This window comes from Sciurus carolinensis, chromosome 15 (assembly GCF_902686445.1).
Source record: "Sciurus carolinensis chromosome 15, mSciCar1.2, whole genome shotgun sequence".
NCBI classification, from domain to species: Eukaryota; Metazoa; Chordata; class Mammalia; order Rodentia; family Sciuridae; genus Sciurus; species Sciurus carolinensis.
Window position 1 is genome coordinate 69,229,535 of NC_062227.1, and position 16,142 is coordinate 69,245,676.

The 16,142-nt window shown below is 38.7% G+C and overlaps 1 protein-coding gene across 5 annotated transcripts in view; it reads left to right on the forward strand.

The window, feature by feature from the left end:
- Positions 1–14,559, forward strand: part of Serpinb7 (serpin family B member 7) — a 50,931-nt gene extending 36,372 nt beyond the window's left edge. For 4 of the 5 annotated variants that reach the window (XM_047526664.1, XM_047526665.1, XM_047526663.1 and 1 more), the window contains exons 3-8: positions 1,656–1,706; positions 2,269–2,388; positions 5,509–5,626; positions 7,782–7,924; positions 10,877–11,023; positions 13,499–14,559. In XM_047526664.1, the coding sequence (XP_047382620.1) occupies positions 1,656–1,706; positions 2,269–2,388; positions 5,509–5,626; positions 7,782–7,924; positions 10,877–11,023; positions 13,499–13,897 (978 nt within the window). In that variant the 3' untranslated portion in view covers positions 13,898–14,559. The remainder of the gene's footprint in view (positions 1–1,655; positions 1,707–2,268; positions 2,389–5,508; positions 5,627–7,781; positions 7,925–10,876; positions 11,024–13,498) is intronic. The other variant, XM_047526667.1, reaches the window with a different exon arrangement.
- Positions 14,560–16,142: the final 1,583 nt, after the last annotated feature.

Genomic DNA, 16,142 nt, shown 5'->3' on the forward strand with positions numbered 1-16,142 from the left:
CAGAAGTGTTCATGTTCTGGCACATGGTCACTTTAGGTTCTAGTTCAAAACTTTTAATAGTCTTTTTACAGATGAACATGTGCTATGTGTAATCACTCACAAATGGAACAAAATTCCCTTGTAAAGAATTAATGCTGGTCAGAAGTATACCTTAATACAGCAATGATGTTTGAACTTAGGAAGTTTTTAAACTGAAAAAAATTAAGCTTTCCAGTTCTATTTTATCATGAATATAGCATATCTTTTAAAAAATAAACTCCTTTAATATAAAACTGCAAATTTATAACATTTTACATTCAATAAACCTCTGCAAGCATAATCTTGAATTAAGGGAACAGAGGAGAAAGAGTTTAAAAAGTTCTCTTCTTTTGTCTGAATGTGACCAAAATGTGACCTTGAGTCAAGCTTCCACAATGACCCAGAGGGCAGGGCTGCTGGGGGTGGTGGTAGCAGTGATGGAGGGTTTTACTGAAAAGAACTTTGGTGAGGAAGCAATTTCATAACCACTATACACTGCACATTCATACAAGGAAATCCTCTATCAGACTGAAATGGTCTTTTCATAATCAAAATCACACCTGGTACACAACATGTACTTTCAAAATTTGGTCAATACAAGTGACTACCTGAACTAAATTTGTTTTGTGTCTTGTTTGAATGTGTCAATGTGTAGGTATAAAGAATAGGATCAAATGTTAGCAAAAACCTGAGTTTCTGTGCTGAAATCCTTTGGATCAAGTAAGGCATGTATTTCACACAATATTGAGTTTTTTATTACCAGTAATTTGAAAATTAAGGGAAGTTCCACATACTGAGGATTCTGTAAGATCAAGGAGTAGGAAAAAGGGGAAGGAAGAAAGACCTTCAAGTGTTCAAATGGGAATGACACAGTGTTTTAGGACCTAGTCAATCAAAGTAAAACTGAAGGCTATTTTATAAAATTAAATTTCAAGAAATTTAGGAATAAAAATCAGTAGGAAATGCCAGTGGGTTATATGATCCAAAAATTACTTAAAAGTAAGTTGTGTGGGGATCTAGTAGATAAAATATAAATAAATATTAAATGAGCTCATGGGTGGATGACCTAATTTGTATTGGCTTAAATGCTAAAATGACAACTGCCAGGTCAAAAAAAAAAAAAAAAAAGACTGAGTCATTTGACAGATCGTAAAACAGTCCACAGGTATCTTGAGTTATGTCATGAGGACTTTGGCAGAATTCATGACTACATGGTCAACTGTTGGGTTCAGCTGTTCAGTTAGGCTTTCTGTTCAGTGTGAAGTTAGGCTGGGTGGACACCATAGCGTTAGCATCCAGTGTGAACACACCACCCAGGAGCACGTTTTCCTGGAAGCAAGTCACTGTAGCGTTTGTATGCATTAACTTGAATTCCAGAATCCTGGTGAAGCTGAGAAGTCAGCATGTGGAGAAGGAAGAAAATGAAATAAAAAGAAAACTAGAACACGCTTCCCTCCTCAGCCCACTGTGTTTGTCTGGTGTCACAGGGAGAAGCACTCTAGGATGCTGGTGAACTTGGAATGGCAATTAGACAGATGTATTGGGGAAGAAATATTTTTATCTATAAGACCTCTTGCCAACCTTTTCCCTAGTAATCTCTGATTCTGATAACTGCTCTCCTTCCATTCTGTTGGCAGGCCCTTTACTTTAACACTGGCTCAGGACGGGGAAACTCTTCCAATAACCAGGTAAAGATAATATGATCTTTTTAAAAAGATAATGAGATTAAATTGAGAAGAATTATTGTTTCATGAATATATTTTAGTATGTCCTGTATTCTTTTAAAACAATGAAACTGGTTTCAAATCCCCAGATTAGGGATATTTCAAATAAAACTTTTGATAGTTTACTCGTTAATTATTAATTTACCAATATTTTACTTGTGTTTTGGTCAGATTTTGGTATGTTCAAATGGAACTAAATGATATGCCTTTCTCCCTTGTTATTCATAGTTAACTTTTGGTGAAAATCAATTTTTTGGTACACATATTAAACAAACTGTTTCAAATGAACAGTTTTATTCTAAGTCCATTTCAGTAAATTCTTTAATTTCATAAGAGACATTATTATGAGGAAAGGTAAAACATTGGATTTGAATATGGCATTGCTTGCTGCTTTGATAGCATCATTTTAAATTCTTTTATAGTATAATATACATGTTTTATTTCACATGTAAATGAGATTATGTATATACCTGAAGTTCAAGAATAAATTTTTACACAACTTTTTTTTTATACCTCTTTTTAATAGCAGCCGGGACTCCAGACTCAACTGAAAAGAGTTCTTTCCAATATAAATTCATCCCACAAAGATTATGAACTCAGCATTGCCAATGGTCTTTTTGCAGAAAAAGTGTTTGACATTCATAAGGTAAGTGAAACTGCTTATTTGAGAAGATTATTTTTACTCTGGACCTGGAATTTGTTTTGTGAAGAAAGGCACAAGCCTTTCTACTTAGTCATACAAAGTGATTTTTTTTTTTTATGGCTAATTACATTGCCAAATGTCTTCAAAATATCATCACTGTTTCCAAAGCTCAAGTTTTCCTTCCACATATTCATGAATCTCCAGACTGACGTATATGAATATCTGAATATAGAATCCACATATGCAGAGTCTCCAGACTGATGGACTCTAAATTAGAAGAGCACTTCTGCATTGGAAGAACTTGGAGCCGTAGGTGGAGGGCATGCAGCACACTTAGGGGAGACCATGGTCACAGGAAGTGTCTGTCACTCTTCCTTTGAGCTTTGGGTCTAGTGAGACAGTTCGGCATCCTTGGTGTGAGTTCTCCTTTCTCAGCTGTGCTTTTCACCTCTCCTTCCAGCAGTCATTTTCTTGTATTAAAGTGAGACTGTTTATAAATGAGTTCTTCTTGGGAGATATGGCCAGATAAGATCAGCCATTAGCAAAAGAGTAGCTCAAATCCAATGCAGAGGCAGGAAAGGGGGTCAGCAGACTAAGTTTTAGTACTTCCGTGTAATGTTGGTAATGGATGCATTCGTCATAGCATCTTGCCTACTCCCAGGCCTGTGAGGCCCAGAATGCTCTAAGTCACTATGCCCAACTCATACCTGGGTCCCATGGTTGCAATGACTACCAGAAGCTGCTTACCTGGTTAGGACTGTGAAGCACACACACTGCCCATAGTTTTATGAACATATTTTCTCTTCCTTTTAATTCTCCACTCCTCAGACAACTATCTATAAAACTCTGCCTCAGTGACATTGCTGGGCTAATCTCCACCTTCATCTTTGTCACCTCTCTCTGTTCCACCCAATCATTATTGTCCCCTCTGTCTGTCACCCACTCAAATTTTTTGCCCCTCCCAGAACCACTCCCAAATCTTTGGTCTCCAGCCAATTATGAAGCATGAGTCCATTTTTTTACTCTTTGAAAAAGATTCTGCACAAGTTTTACAGGAGCCAGTTTGTATGTTCATCACATCTGATTTATCCTTTCCTATATTCACTGCTGTCCCCATGAGAGACTACTAGCTCTTTTAAATTGGGGGTTGCTTTGTCAATCTTGCTACTATTTATAGCAGATTTCCATGTTTTTATTTTGTATGCATATCATGTAAAGAAAGCAATGCAAGCGGGTGAGGTGGCACATGCCTGTAATCCCATCTACTCAGAAGGCTGAGGCAGGGGAATCAAAGTTTGAGGCCAGTTTCAGACCCTGTCTTAAAATGAAAGATAAAAAAGGGTTGGGGGTGGAGTTCAGTGGTAACCACAGGGTTCAACCCCCAATACTGGGCAGGGTGGTGGTAAGGGAAATAATGCATTTAGTTACTCTGAAAAGCACTTTTGGTATTGAATGTAATAAATGATAATTTTTAATCATTTAAATCAGCATGAAGGTCAATAATTGCCAAACTACTTATATTTTGATTTATAATGCTCTTTCCACTCATATTTGAGTATGAATGAATCTATTAGAATAATAGCTTTTACAAAATGTATGAAATTGTAGAAGACTCAACTGTCATCTCTGGTATCTTCTCCCTTTTTTTTTATGCTGAATATGACTTGGCCAGACTTCTCTAAATACAACTCCATATTTCCTCAACTTCTGCCACCGTCTGGCTAACCTCAATGTTGCTGAGGATTGGGACAACCATGTAAGGGGATGTTTTGCCCCATTTGCCAACTTCTGTTTCTTGATCCTCTCTCCATACTGTTTTAGTAAGAGCATTCCATACTGTATCCACAGGATCCCACGCTTCTTCTCTTTCACTTCCACTCCACCTGTTCTTTACTGTTTTGATTGAGTCATTCAGTCTCTTGACCTGTCCAATTTTTCTGAACATATTCACCATTATACCAAACTACTCATGGATCCACTCCCTAAACACTCTCTTACCAACCCTCTCTTTCCCCAACAAACCTCCAAATCTATATCAATGCCACAAATTCCCTCAGCAACTGTTCCTGGGAAAGCCTCAAAGTATGTGGTTGCCACTATAGCACCATGGTCTCCCATCCCAGCTAGACTCTTGGTTGACTACTGAGTAGTCAAACCGGAATGTTCTTTAGGATCTTATCTTGGTGGTCTTCCACTTTCAGTCCACCTTCTTACAAGGGAAAGGTGATCCATTAATACAGCATATAGTCTCTGGAGGTTTCTGGAGTTTGTCCTCGGTATTTGTGCATTTCTCCACAGTCATGTGACAAGCCATCCCTTATTCCTCAGTGCCAGGCTCAACGCTGTCCCTTCCCAGTGTATGTCCTCCAGTGGGCATCTGCAGGCTCATAAACAAACCAGATCTCCTGATCCCAGGCCTTCTGGCTCTCCTTGTTCTCTTTCAAAGAAGTACAAATGTTCTTTCTCAATTTAAAAAAAGAAAAGAAAAACAAAGGTAAAGTGACTGTTGGAAGACACAGGAGGGACCTTGGAAAGACTGTCTGTCAAAGAGAGACAGTGACACTGGGAAAATAAGCAAGACAATCATGAGAAATGTGAGACATTCCAGGGAGAAGGAATGTTGTTCAAAGACCTCAAGGGAGAGAGGGCACCTCAATGCCCTTTGGAGGGACTGTAAGGAACTGGGTGTGGTGAGAGGGCCGAGGATGAAGGGAAAAGTGAAGGGAAATGAGACCAGCTGGGTGCAGATCAGAGTCTAAGGGCTAGGTCCATGGGCCTGCTTTTCTCTTCTGTGAATGGGTTGAGTTAGAGGCTGTTGGGAGGTTTTGATGAGGCAGCAGCGGGTAAACCCAGGGAGTGGGCCTCAGGCATACTCTCCATTAGCCTCTGCAATCCCTTAAGATAATATGAAGTTGAAAGTGCTATACAAATTCTACTTCATATTCTCCAGACCCCTTCTAGTCATGTTGCTATGTATACAGCTACATACATGTACTCACGTTTGAGGCACAGGTGGGGCTGTGAATAAAGCAGTAGAAATCAAGAGACAGGTTCAAAGGTACATTTCTTATATACTCAGTTGGTGGTCATTTGTAACTACAAGCACTGTGTTCTTATTTCTAGAATTATATTGAATGTGCTGAAAAATTATATAATGCCAAAGTGGAAAGAGTGGACTTTACAAATGATGTAGATGATACCAGAAATAAGATTAATAAATGGATTGAAAATGAGACGCATGGTGAGTGCAATGCCTTATTTTTCTATAAGATATGTCAGTTATACATGAATATGGAGAACTACCAACTTTAAAACTGGGAGTTTTTGTGCATGTAAGGAATGGCTCCTGTCAATCCAAAGTCATGATTGCTGCCATTTAAAACTGCCTTAATATTTGTCTGCAATGTGGTTTTGAGTAATCTTTAGAATGCTTTGTACTTTTCAAAAATCTTGTTTTTTATATTATCTTTTTTGACTGGGAAACAAACCTGTGAGACAAACACATATTATGACCTTTTTATAAACCAACAATAACCTGAAGTAATTTTTCACCTAGGGAACAAAAACTAAGATTTGTTTACAGCACATTTTTCATGACCACAAAGTAGTATTTCATCCTAGTGGGTCCATACGCTTCATTAGGATTGGGCTAATTTTCATATCTGACTGTTCCTACTTGGTCTAGCTCTTAAGATGATAATGTTCTACCATCAAAGAAATATATCTTCATGTCATTGCTTTCACTAAAGGATTACAGTTTTTCTTATTTTTTAAAATTCTCTTTACTTATCACAATAACTTATTTGGCAAAGGAGTTATCTTCCAGAGAAAGTACAACTGTTTATTGGTAAGTCTATTTCACAACTAAAAATGTTTTGGTTTATTGCAAAACAAATAAGGAAATCTATTCATCCTTTCATTTGTTAATCAACTGATTCCAAAGATAGTAGTTATTTCTTTACTTAAGGGTTGATTTGTACTGAGAATTATAACTGTATTTATTGAGTTTGTCTTTGCCTCAGAAATGTGAAACATATAACTTATACTCCTAAAGCAAAGGTTTAGCTGTATACAGTTAATCCTGGGAATGAGAATATGATGTCTCAATTTCCTTTTTGTTCATTCATTCATCATTATATCAGTAGTGGATTACTTTGATTTTAGTTATCCTGAGTTTCAAATATAGTACTTATAAATCCAGAGGAACTGTGTAATTGTTACTTTTCCAATAACTGAATGGAATTCTGTGTAGTATTTAAAAGAATCAGATTGCTAGTATCTTTTTTGCTTTGGCTCAGTTATTTATTCTCTGCCTTTCTCATGCAACCTGTATATAATTATCATTTGTATAAGCATATGTCCTTAACACTTATTTGGGGAAGAAATTTCAAATCATTGCCAATATTCTAAACAACCCACCCATATCTTACTGCCCCTCTCTCTATACAACATTATTTGAGAAGTAGATCTCACCCATCATGACCTGCCTTTTCCTTGTCTTTCAGTGAAATCTGAATGTCTCCCATCACCTTCAGGACAATCCAAAGTTCTTACCAGACCTGCTTTCAACCTTTCCAGTCTTTCTACCTAACACATAGGAATGAATTAGGATTTCTCCATGTATACTTCCCCTTCCAGACTTCCATATCTTTGAATAAGCAGTCTTGCTTTCTGGAAGATCCCTTTGCTCCCTTAAATTGCCCTCAGTTCAAGCAGAGAGCCCTTTCTACGGTGACATACCCCTAAACTGGTCCTATCTGTGTTACTGGACTGTCCAAACTGCTTGTTTGGTTGTTAAATCCTGTGTTAGACTATGGGCTGGAAGGTGGCATGAACTATGACTTTTATGGTTTCAATTCAAGTTCTTAGAATAGTGGATGCATCTAGCAAAAAATCTCATTGATGTGGAATGAAGGAGAGAACCAGCCCTTTCAGCTGAATGAAGTTACTTACACCTGGAGTGCTACAGTGGCCCAGGTGGCCTCATCAGTGCAGTAAAGGTGGTTTGGTGCCTGGAACAGGGGCTCTGGGGACTGTTGTCCCAGGTGGGAAATCCTATGGCCACTGCTTTCTTGTCGTGTGACTTTATATTAGTTCCTTAATCTCTCAGTGTCCCAGTTTTCTAACAGGAAACAGATAATGGTAATAGTGCCGACCTCATAGAGGTTTTAGAAGGATTAAACCAAATATTGTGCTTGAAGCATTTAGAAAGTGCCAGACCCATTCTTTGCTTATGGATAACATTAGTAATAACATGATTATTACTAATAATCATGATTATCAGTATAATTATTATGGTTAGAGAAAAACTTCAAGCCCATTAATGATCTTTGAAAGCAGGTTTTACATTTTACATTAAGAATGAACATTTTTTTCCTCAACTTATTTTTCAAAAGGGAAAATAAAGAAGGTGTTCAGCGACGGCAGCATCAGCTCCTCCGCGGTCATGGTGCTGGTGAACGCCGTGTACTTCAAGGGCAAGTGGGAGTCAGCCTTCACCAAGAGCGAGACCTTAAACTGCCGGTTCAAGTCTCCCAAGGTTTGTACATCTCCTGCCTAACCTGGGAGGCTCTTCCCCAGGAGTAGTTCTTTGCAGGAAATTGTGGTATTTACACAGGCAAATGGTGGGCTTGCCATTTCTTCAGCATTACCAAGCAATGCTTTACAAAGCCAACGCTAGCTCAGGTTACAAAGCACGACCGAAGGGGCCCTCAGAAATTGATATGTCTTTAGATATAGTCTGTATCGAAAGAAGTATTGAAGTATGAATTTATTTTAAGGTATTCTAGTTGGAAGACTATGAAAAAGGAAACATGACAAAAATGTATCTTATGTTTTGTGATTTTTAACTGTGGTTCTAACAGTTATTTACCACTGATGATTTTCCTGAGTCAAAGAATGAATGTTTCTTTTTATAAAGGATAAAGTTATAGTTAGCAAAGTTATACCTTTATAAATATATCTACTTCTTTATTTAGTTGTTTTTCTTTTTTTTTTTTAACCTAAAGCATCTTATTACCAAGTTCATAAGCTTACACTTGGCTGCTTTACACGCGGCTCCTTTTTTGTTTCAGCCATGTGTCTGTAATAGCATAGTGGAAACATCGGCAGCCTTAGAGTTAGGCGTGCCACGTTGGGGTCCCTGCCTTGCTTCGCTGAAGCTGTGTTGTCTGAGGCAAGTCAACCTGATGGACCTCCTCCTCACGTGCAAAATGAAGTGATTCGCTTAGTTGATATTTAAGATGATTCCTTTCAATTCACTCAGCCTTTTATGCTGAAGCAGAGAAATTCAGATTTAACTTTAAAACTTAGTTTTATTTTTCAAGTGGCATTTTGGTATTGTCTGCACTTTCTCACTTCGGAAGTTTTAGACACGGAAGTACTGAGAGTTGACCACAGTTAAAGATTAGTGGATGAGTCAGGAGGTGGGAAGTAAAAGGTGAGCGAGGCAGGCAGTGTGTGGAGGTAGGGTGAGTCCAGCGACAGTGAGAGGAGACTGGAGTGCAGAGCAGAACTGGGACTAGGCTGGGCCGGGTTGGCTGCCAAGACTTGCCTCTGGCAGCCTGCCTGGACTGAAGGCCAGCCCCGCTCTGTGTCCCTGACCTGGGGGTCCTAAGTCAGAGCCTGGTGGAGCAAGTTCATGATGTATGTGTCTCTGTGGGAAGAAAGAGTTGGGCACAGATATATTTTGAAAATTGTATACGACAAAATAATACATATGATAAATCCTAACAAAATACAGCTCCGTCTTCTAAAGATATTACCCGTATAATAGTCATAGGAGCACACCAGGGAGTATTAGAACTTCAGTGACTGGGAGGGACAGGATTCCAAGTGAGCTCTTGTTTCCCACTCCTTCCTGCAGTGCTTCCCCCAGGCGATGGCACCGTTCTATAGTACATTGCATTTGTTGCCTCCTTTCCAACAGTGAAGGCAAAGCATAAAACATTCCTGTCTTCTGGATTGGGTTTTTTGTCTTGCTTCTAATGGAGTTTTGGTTTTCTAAAGTATTACCATATAATAACCTTGTTTTCAACACTCTTCCTGCCAATCACAGACCCTGTGTAACATAGCTATAAAATACAGCTCTGTTTTAGTCAGCTATTTCATTGCTGTGACTACATGATCTTACTAGAACAATTTTAAAGGAGAAAAAGCCTATTAGAGGACTCACTGTTTCAGAGGTCTTAGTACACAGAAGGCCAGCTCCATTCCCTCGGACTTGAGGTGAGGCTGAACATCATGGCAGAGTGTGTGGCAGAAAGAAGCAGCTCATGTGAGATCAGAAAGCAAAGAGAGAAACCTCCAGATACAAAATACATACTCCATAACCATGCCCCAATTCCCATCTCCTCCAGCCACACCCTACCACTTCAATTAATCCAATCAGGAATTAATTCACTGATTGGGGTAAGACTCTTGTAACCCAATTATTTCTCCTCTGAACCTTCTTGCATTGTCTCACATGTGAGCTTTTGGGGGACACCTCATATCCAAACCGCAGCAAGCTCCATCATGGAATACGCGATGGAATCTTGATTGCTGGCAATTAATGTTGGTTGCACCAAATTAAAAATTGGTGAAATCACCTCTTTAGCATCTGTGATTCTTTCTCTGCCTCAAGATAGAAATGAAATGTTATAGCATGAAATCCCAGCTCCCACTTGTACCAAGCTTGATTCTTCTGACTCACTAGGCAAATGCTACCTCTTCATTGCTTATATGTGTCCTTTCTGAGGATTAGACTCTAAGTCAAAAAGGGCAACTTTCCCAAGGGAGAAGGACCTTTGGTTCAAGGACAGAGGATTGACCTCCCATGTGAAAACTTTTGTCATGAAAGGAGGTATTACAGAAATGTTGACCAGTTTGCAGATCATAATATCATTAGCCAAAAGACAGCCCCTTGCACCTCTCTGGTGTTCCTAACTCTACAAACAGCATCTTCAAGACAAGGGCTATTGTGCTTCCTCAAGTGAACTTAAGGGGCAGTATCAAATATTTCGCAGGTTTTTAATTTTTCTAAGACTTCATTCTTAAATTGTGTAATTTTGATAATACTAGTCTATATTTTACTTCTGATAAGAGAAAAAATCCATAGCATTCATGTTTCATTGTATCACTGTTTAGTAATTATCCATAACCTGTTACACTTTTCAGTTTTAACAGTAAGTGCAAGGCCAAGCTCCAGCTGCAGGATACATTAGCTGACACAGTCTTCACCATCTAGTACAGCAAGGATTCTTGCCATCTCCGTCATGTAGGTGTAGAAACAGAGATGCAGACAGGGGAAGTAGCTTACCCAAGTCACATAGTTGAGGCCAGAGAGTAAACTCAAAGTCTGTGCTTTTATCACTAGGATGTGTATCAATGAAAGAAGCATGTCAGAAAAAGTCTACAGCATTGACTCACCAAGTACAATATTTTTTATGCATTCAACCAGTAAGTAAAGTGAAGTGGGATTATGAATTACTCTTTGTGACTTGACTTGCAGTGTTCTGGGAAAGCAATTGCCATGATGCATCAGGAACGGAAGTTCAACTTGTCTACTATTCAGGATCCATCCATGCAGGTTCTCCAGCTCAGATATCATGGTGGTATAAGCATGTACATTCTGCTGCCTGAGAGCGACCTATCCCAAGTAAGTGACTTGCCACTTCCACTCCTGGGGAATAAGAGGACCTTTAGGATACTCTTCATTGTGTTTTTATCCATCAATTTTAAGATGTCAGGTTAGGATATTAGATACTGATTCATTTATTTGACAAATACATACCTACTAATGTGCCAAACACCATTACAGATGTTGAGATTGAAATATCTCAGTTTATCACAATGGTGGTTGAATAGTTATAAACTTGGGACCCTCTTAGATTAGCCATGAAGTTCAAAATACATGAGCTTAGGTCTTTTTTAATTCTTGGCTAAGAATAGCCTTTAATGTCATGCAAGTTTTTGGCTAACCACTTTTAGATAACATGAAATGGTGGAGTTGCAAGCTTTTGGGAATAAAATGTATAGTATCAGGTCATGCCACTGTGTCTCTGGTGTGAAGCGGTGCTTAGGGATTGCCCTGTGACTGATGTCACAGGAGAAACAGACCAGCAGAGTGCAGGAACAGATGGTGCTGGCTGTGCAAACCAGGTGCCATCACTCTGTCTCAGATCCTGCTCTTCTTCCAGCCCTTCTTCCATTTATCCTCCCCCTGAACTTGGCTCTTTCTGTTTGCGACCTGCCATTGCAGAGGCCTTGGTTGGTCACCTCTCCCTTCTCTGTTCTCCTGATAAAAACAAATAATCAATACCATTTATTGAATATCTCCTACATTCCAGGCCATGTGCTCTGCATTTCATTTATTCTATTTCATTTGATTCTTACAGCAACCTTGTGAGAAAGGGAAAGGAGACTCATGGGATTTAATTAGTCTGATAGACAAATATATGATTATTAAGGACTATTTATATGCACATATATGCAAACATATGTATCTGTGTGTGGGGGCACACATATGTATCTCAGCTACAGTAGAAAGTTACAAGTACATTTTAAAATATTGGCTATGTTTTGATCTGAAACTCAAGGAAAGTTCATTGTAGAACAAGTAGAAACAGTGTAAGGAAGTTGATGTTTTCACTATCCAGGGGCATTATTTGTATCTTCTACCTGTGATTCAAAACCAAAACTTTAAAGCTTTGGTAATTTAGTTTCTACATAGAAGGCCACTGAGTTTTTGTAATGACTTTTCTTAGTTTTTCAACTTAATATCCTTTTTAGTAAGGAACCACAAGAGAAAAATCATGATTAAATCTAAAACATGCTAATATCAAATATTAGTACTTAGATGAAATCAACAATTCACTTGATAATCCTCATGACAATTAGGTTTTATAACACATACATTATTTACCTTAAATTATCAGTATTAATGGAAAAAATAGCCCACATAAAACAAAAATTAGTGCAAAAGAAAGATTTGCTCTTGTACTTATTATCTGAGTTTTTTCCTTTAATAGTTTACCTAATAATGTGTGAATTAGATTCATATAAATTTTCATACAATAAAAACTTAAATACTTACATATTTCTACATAACCAGATAACAATGAGGAAGTTGGCACTTAGTAAGTTAAGGAAAAATTTTCCAACTTAGAATAAAAAGTCATTACAGATTAGTCACAAACTGGAAAATTTACACACAGAAATTTCAAATGTACTGAACTTGATTATATAAATTCATGTTCTTGATAAAAATACAAGTGAAGTTTGATATGTATGAAAAGTGATGTTAAAAGATTTCAGTGAATCTTAATTTGAAAAGAACATCCATATATGAGATTTCTAAACAATGTTCATGAAAAATATCCCTATTCTAAATCTGGAAGAATCTGGTCAATTCTTAGTATTCAAGAACTGGCAATTCAATTTGTGAGTCGTTTGGGGTGGCAATGACATTGGAGGGAGGTATGGGCTTCCAGTTGTGTAAATGAGGTTGTGGTCTGTGCACCCTGGGCACACCTCCTGACATCCTCTTGAACTTCCATTGTCTCATGTGTTGGGCAAGAGAGTTATTGGATCCAAGCTTCCCTGTGGGGGTGGTTGTACTTGGGTTGCTCACCCAAGCTCCCAGGGCTGGGACTCTGGGTCTTTTTATTCAAGCCATTCTGGTTTTCATTGGTTTACCCTGTAAATCGTGCAAACATTATTATTTTCTGTCTTTCACGAAAGGCAAATGATTAATTAGAAAACACTGATTTAAATGACTGCTGAGCTCTTGTTTCAACTGGATGATCTACATTTTCTGTAGATCTTTCATCCATTCATATTTCACTTTGGCTGTATCTGTTCCTAATGTGGGTAGAGAACAGAGAAACCTGGAAGTGCTCATGAGTCAGGCCTTGTCATAGCAGAGAAATTAAATATGAGATTTATTTTGAAAAAGTACTTGAACTATTATTTAAATCATATTCCCTTTCCAGGCTTCCCCAGGGCCCATTCACGTGCTTAAATACGAAAATTCAAGAGGGGAGTAATCATGGAAAACCATGGGTCTTTGTTTTTGCTGCTTCATATTTTCTTAACAATATGATTGTAAATTACATTTTAAATATCCTTACAGGTTGAGAACAAACTGTCCTTTCGTAACCTAATGGACTGGACCAATCCAAGAAAAATGACCTCTCAGTATGTGGAGGTGTTTCTTCCGAAATTCAAGATAGAGAAGAACTATGAAATGAAAGGGCATTTGAGAGCCCTGGGGCTGAAAGATATCTTCGATGAGTCCAGAGCTGACCTCTCTGGAATAGCTTCGGGAGGTCGTCTCTATATATCCAAACTAATGCACAAGTCTTACATAGAGGTCACCGAGGAGGGCTCCCTGGCAACCGCTGCCACAGAAGGTAACATCGTGGAAAAGCAGCTCCCCGACTCGACGGTGTTTAGGGCCGATCACCCCTTCCTGTTTGTCATCAGGAAGAATGACATTATCTTATTTGGTGGCAAAGTTGCTTGTCCTTGAACATCATATGTTTCTATTATAATAGTCCCTGCGACATCAAAGACCTACGTGAATAGATTTGTTTAGTTGTAATCACATGGTGTTTCCTTTGACTTTCTTTCCTCCTAATATTGGCCAGCAGATAATTTTGGTGATCCGACCCTTCTCAGATGCCTGGTTGGTTGTCTTGATCTCTGAGCTTAGCCTTTCTACTTCCATTTGCTCCCCTGGCTTCTAATTTCATTGGCCTTCCACCTCACTCGTTTCTGCACTTCTTTCCTATGGCCCATCTGGGGATTACGGAGCTTGCTTACTGGCACTGAGAAGGTAGAAGCAGCACTAGGAATCCTTTTTGAAACTCCAGATACTGCAGATTTTCTAGGGTGGTTATGAATGATCTAGGAAATAAGCCCTGTGCTTCCTAGAAATCAGTGTGAAGCTGACTTTAATGCATTTGTTTAACTCAGTGTATACTCTAGATGCTAAAAAAATATGGACTTGGGACTGGGATCAACAAAAATAATTCATTAATGATTTCAAATTGACATTTTTGGGCTCTCCTTAGGAGACTTAATATGTACATAGTTTTGCAGATATTAAACACCTTTCAACTGTTGGATCAATGTTGTAAAGTTTACAAGTTTTTCCTTTGTTTATCAAAATAAAGAAATATGACATCTGTACAGTGTGGTTGTTCTCCTCTGACCAATTGTGAGACTAACAGCACTTCTTTTTTTTTCTAGGCCTAACAGAAAAGCTATGAAAGGAAAAAATGTTTTTGTAAAATAAGTCTGATTTGGTTCAATTTCACTAATTTATTACACATAAAATTACTTTCACAGCTCTACAGACTGATGAGCTAATCATCAGTACTAGGATTTAAATTCAGGAGGGAAATGATTCATCAATATAACTATAAGCCATAAGTAACTTCACAAATAGATTAATCATGAGTGGAACCCAGTAGACCAGACTGAGCTTACTTAGCAGTTGATAAACAATGCCAGCTTGTTGCATTGTGTTTTCACCACAAAATATTGTCTCCTAAATAGAAACCGATAAATCAGAGTAGCCTGCGGCGGAGCGCTGTGGCGCTCAGTACCAGGCCTGGCAGCTACGTGATTTTCAGCAGATGTTGTGGAATCCATGAACATGGCCGAAGGGAGGAAATATGACATGAGAGCTGTGTTCTAATTTCTTGCCATGTTGTCCGTGCTTGTGTGCATGTGTGTTTGCATGTGTGTGTGTGTGTGTGTCTAGATTATAAACCCTGGAAGGGAAGAGAATGGCATATGGAAAGCATGCTGTCCTCATTTTAAATGAATACGTTCCCTTATGGCTCCAAGAAGGAAACAAAACCAGACAGATTGCAAATGCAGACTCTGGTGGCCCGATGGCAGGCTCCCTTGCCAGCTCTCCTTCCCAGCTCCACCAGGGGCTCCTTGGAGACTCTGTGCTCTGCTGCTCACAAGCCACAGAAAGGCAGGAGCTGAGGTGGGGAAGGAGCAGGGAGGATCCGTTTCTGTAAGAGGAAGGAGTGATTTCCACTCATGCTTCAAGGCAGATGGAAACATTCCCCCAGCGCCTTCACCATCCTCATCTTCATCATCCTGACACTGCCACAGACCCAGGCCCAAGGCCACTATCGTCCTGTGAAGAGAAAATTACTATGATTATGATTGTCATCCTCACTTTATGAGAAAAATAAGGTTTAGGGAGGATGGCAATTGTCCCCAATTCATGTGCCCTTTTCCTCAGAACAGGCAGCTTACTTTCATACCAAGTCTGGCTTGTGCCCCAACTGAGCTCAGGGTCCTCTCCTGACCCAGCACTTCAGCTGGCTCACTCCTGCCTTGGCATGTGCCTGTGAAGGACCAAGCACCTCTGATGGCCTCAGGATTTCCTGGGACACTACGCCTCTTACAAATTTGATCAAGTGCATAATGACATGACTTTGTGTTCTTATGTTTGGGTCATTTACACTTTTAGGTGACTTCATTTGGCTAGGTATTATTTATAATAACAAACGTTCTGAGACTTTATATAATAATGATGATAACAGTAATAAATTTAATAATAAGTTCTCCTGATTATTAACTCTTTGAGAGAAGGGACAGTTATCTTTAGTTCCCTTTATAATTCCTTTCCAGCATATTCTATATCACTTTAATGACTGGAGATTCTACTCATTGATGTGTCTAGAAATGTATCCACTTATTTTAGGCTTTCCAATTTAAAATAGTCCTTAATTATTCTCTGGATTTCT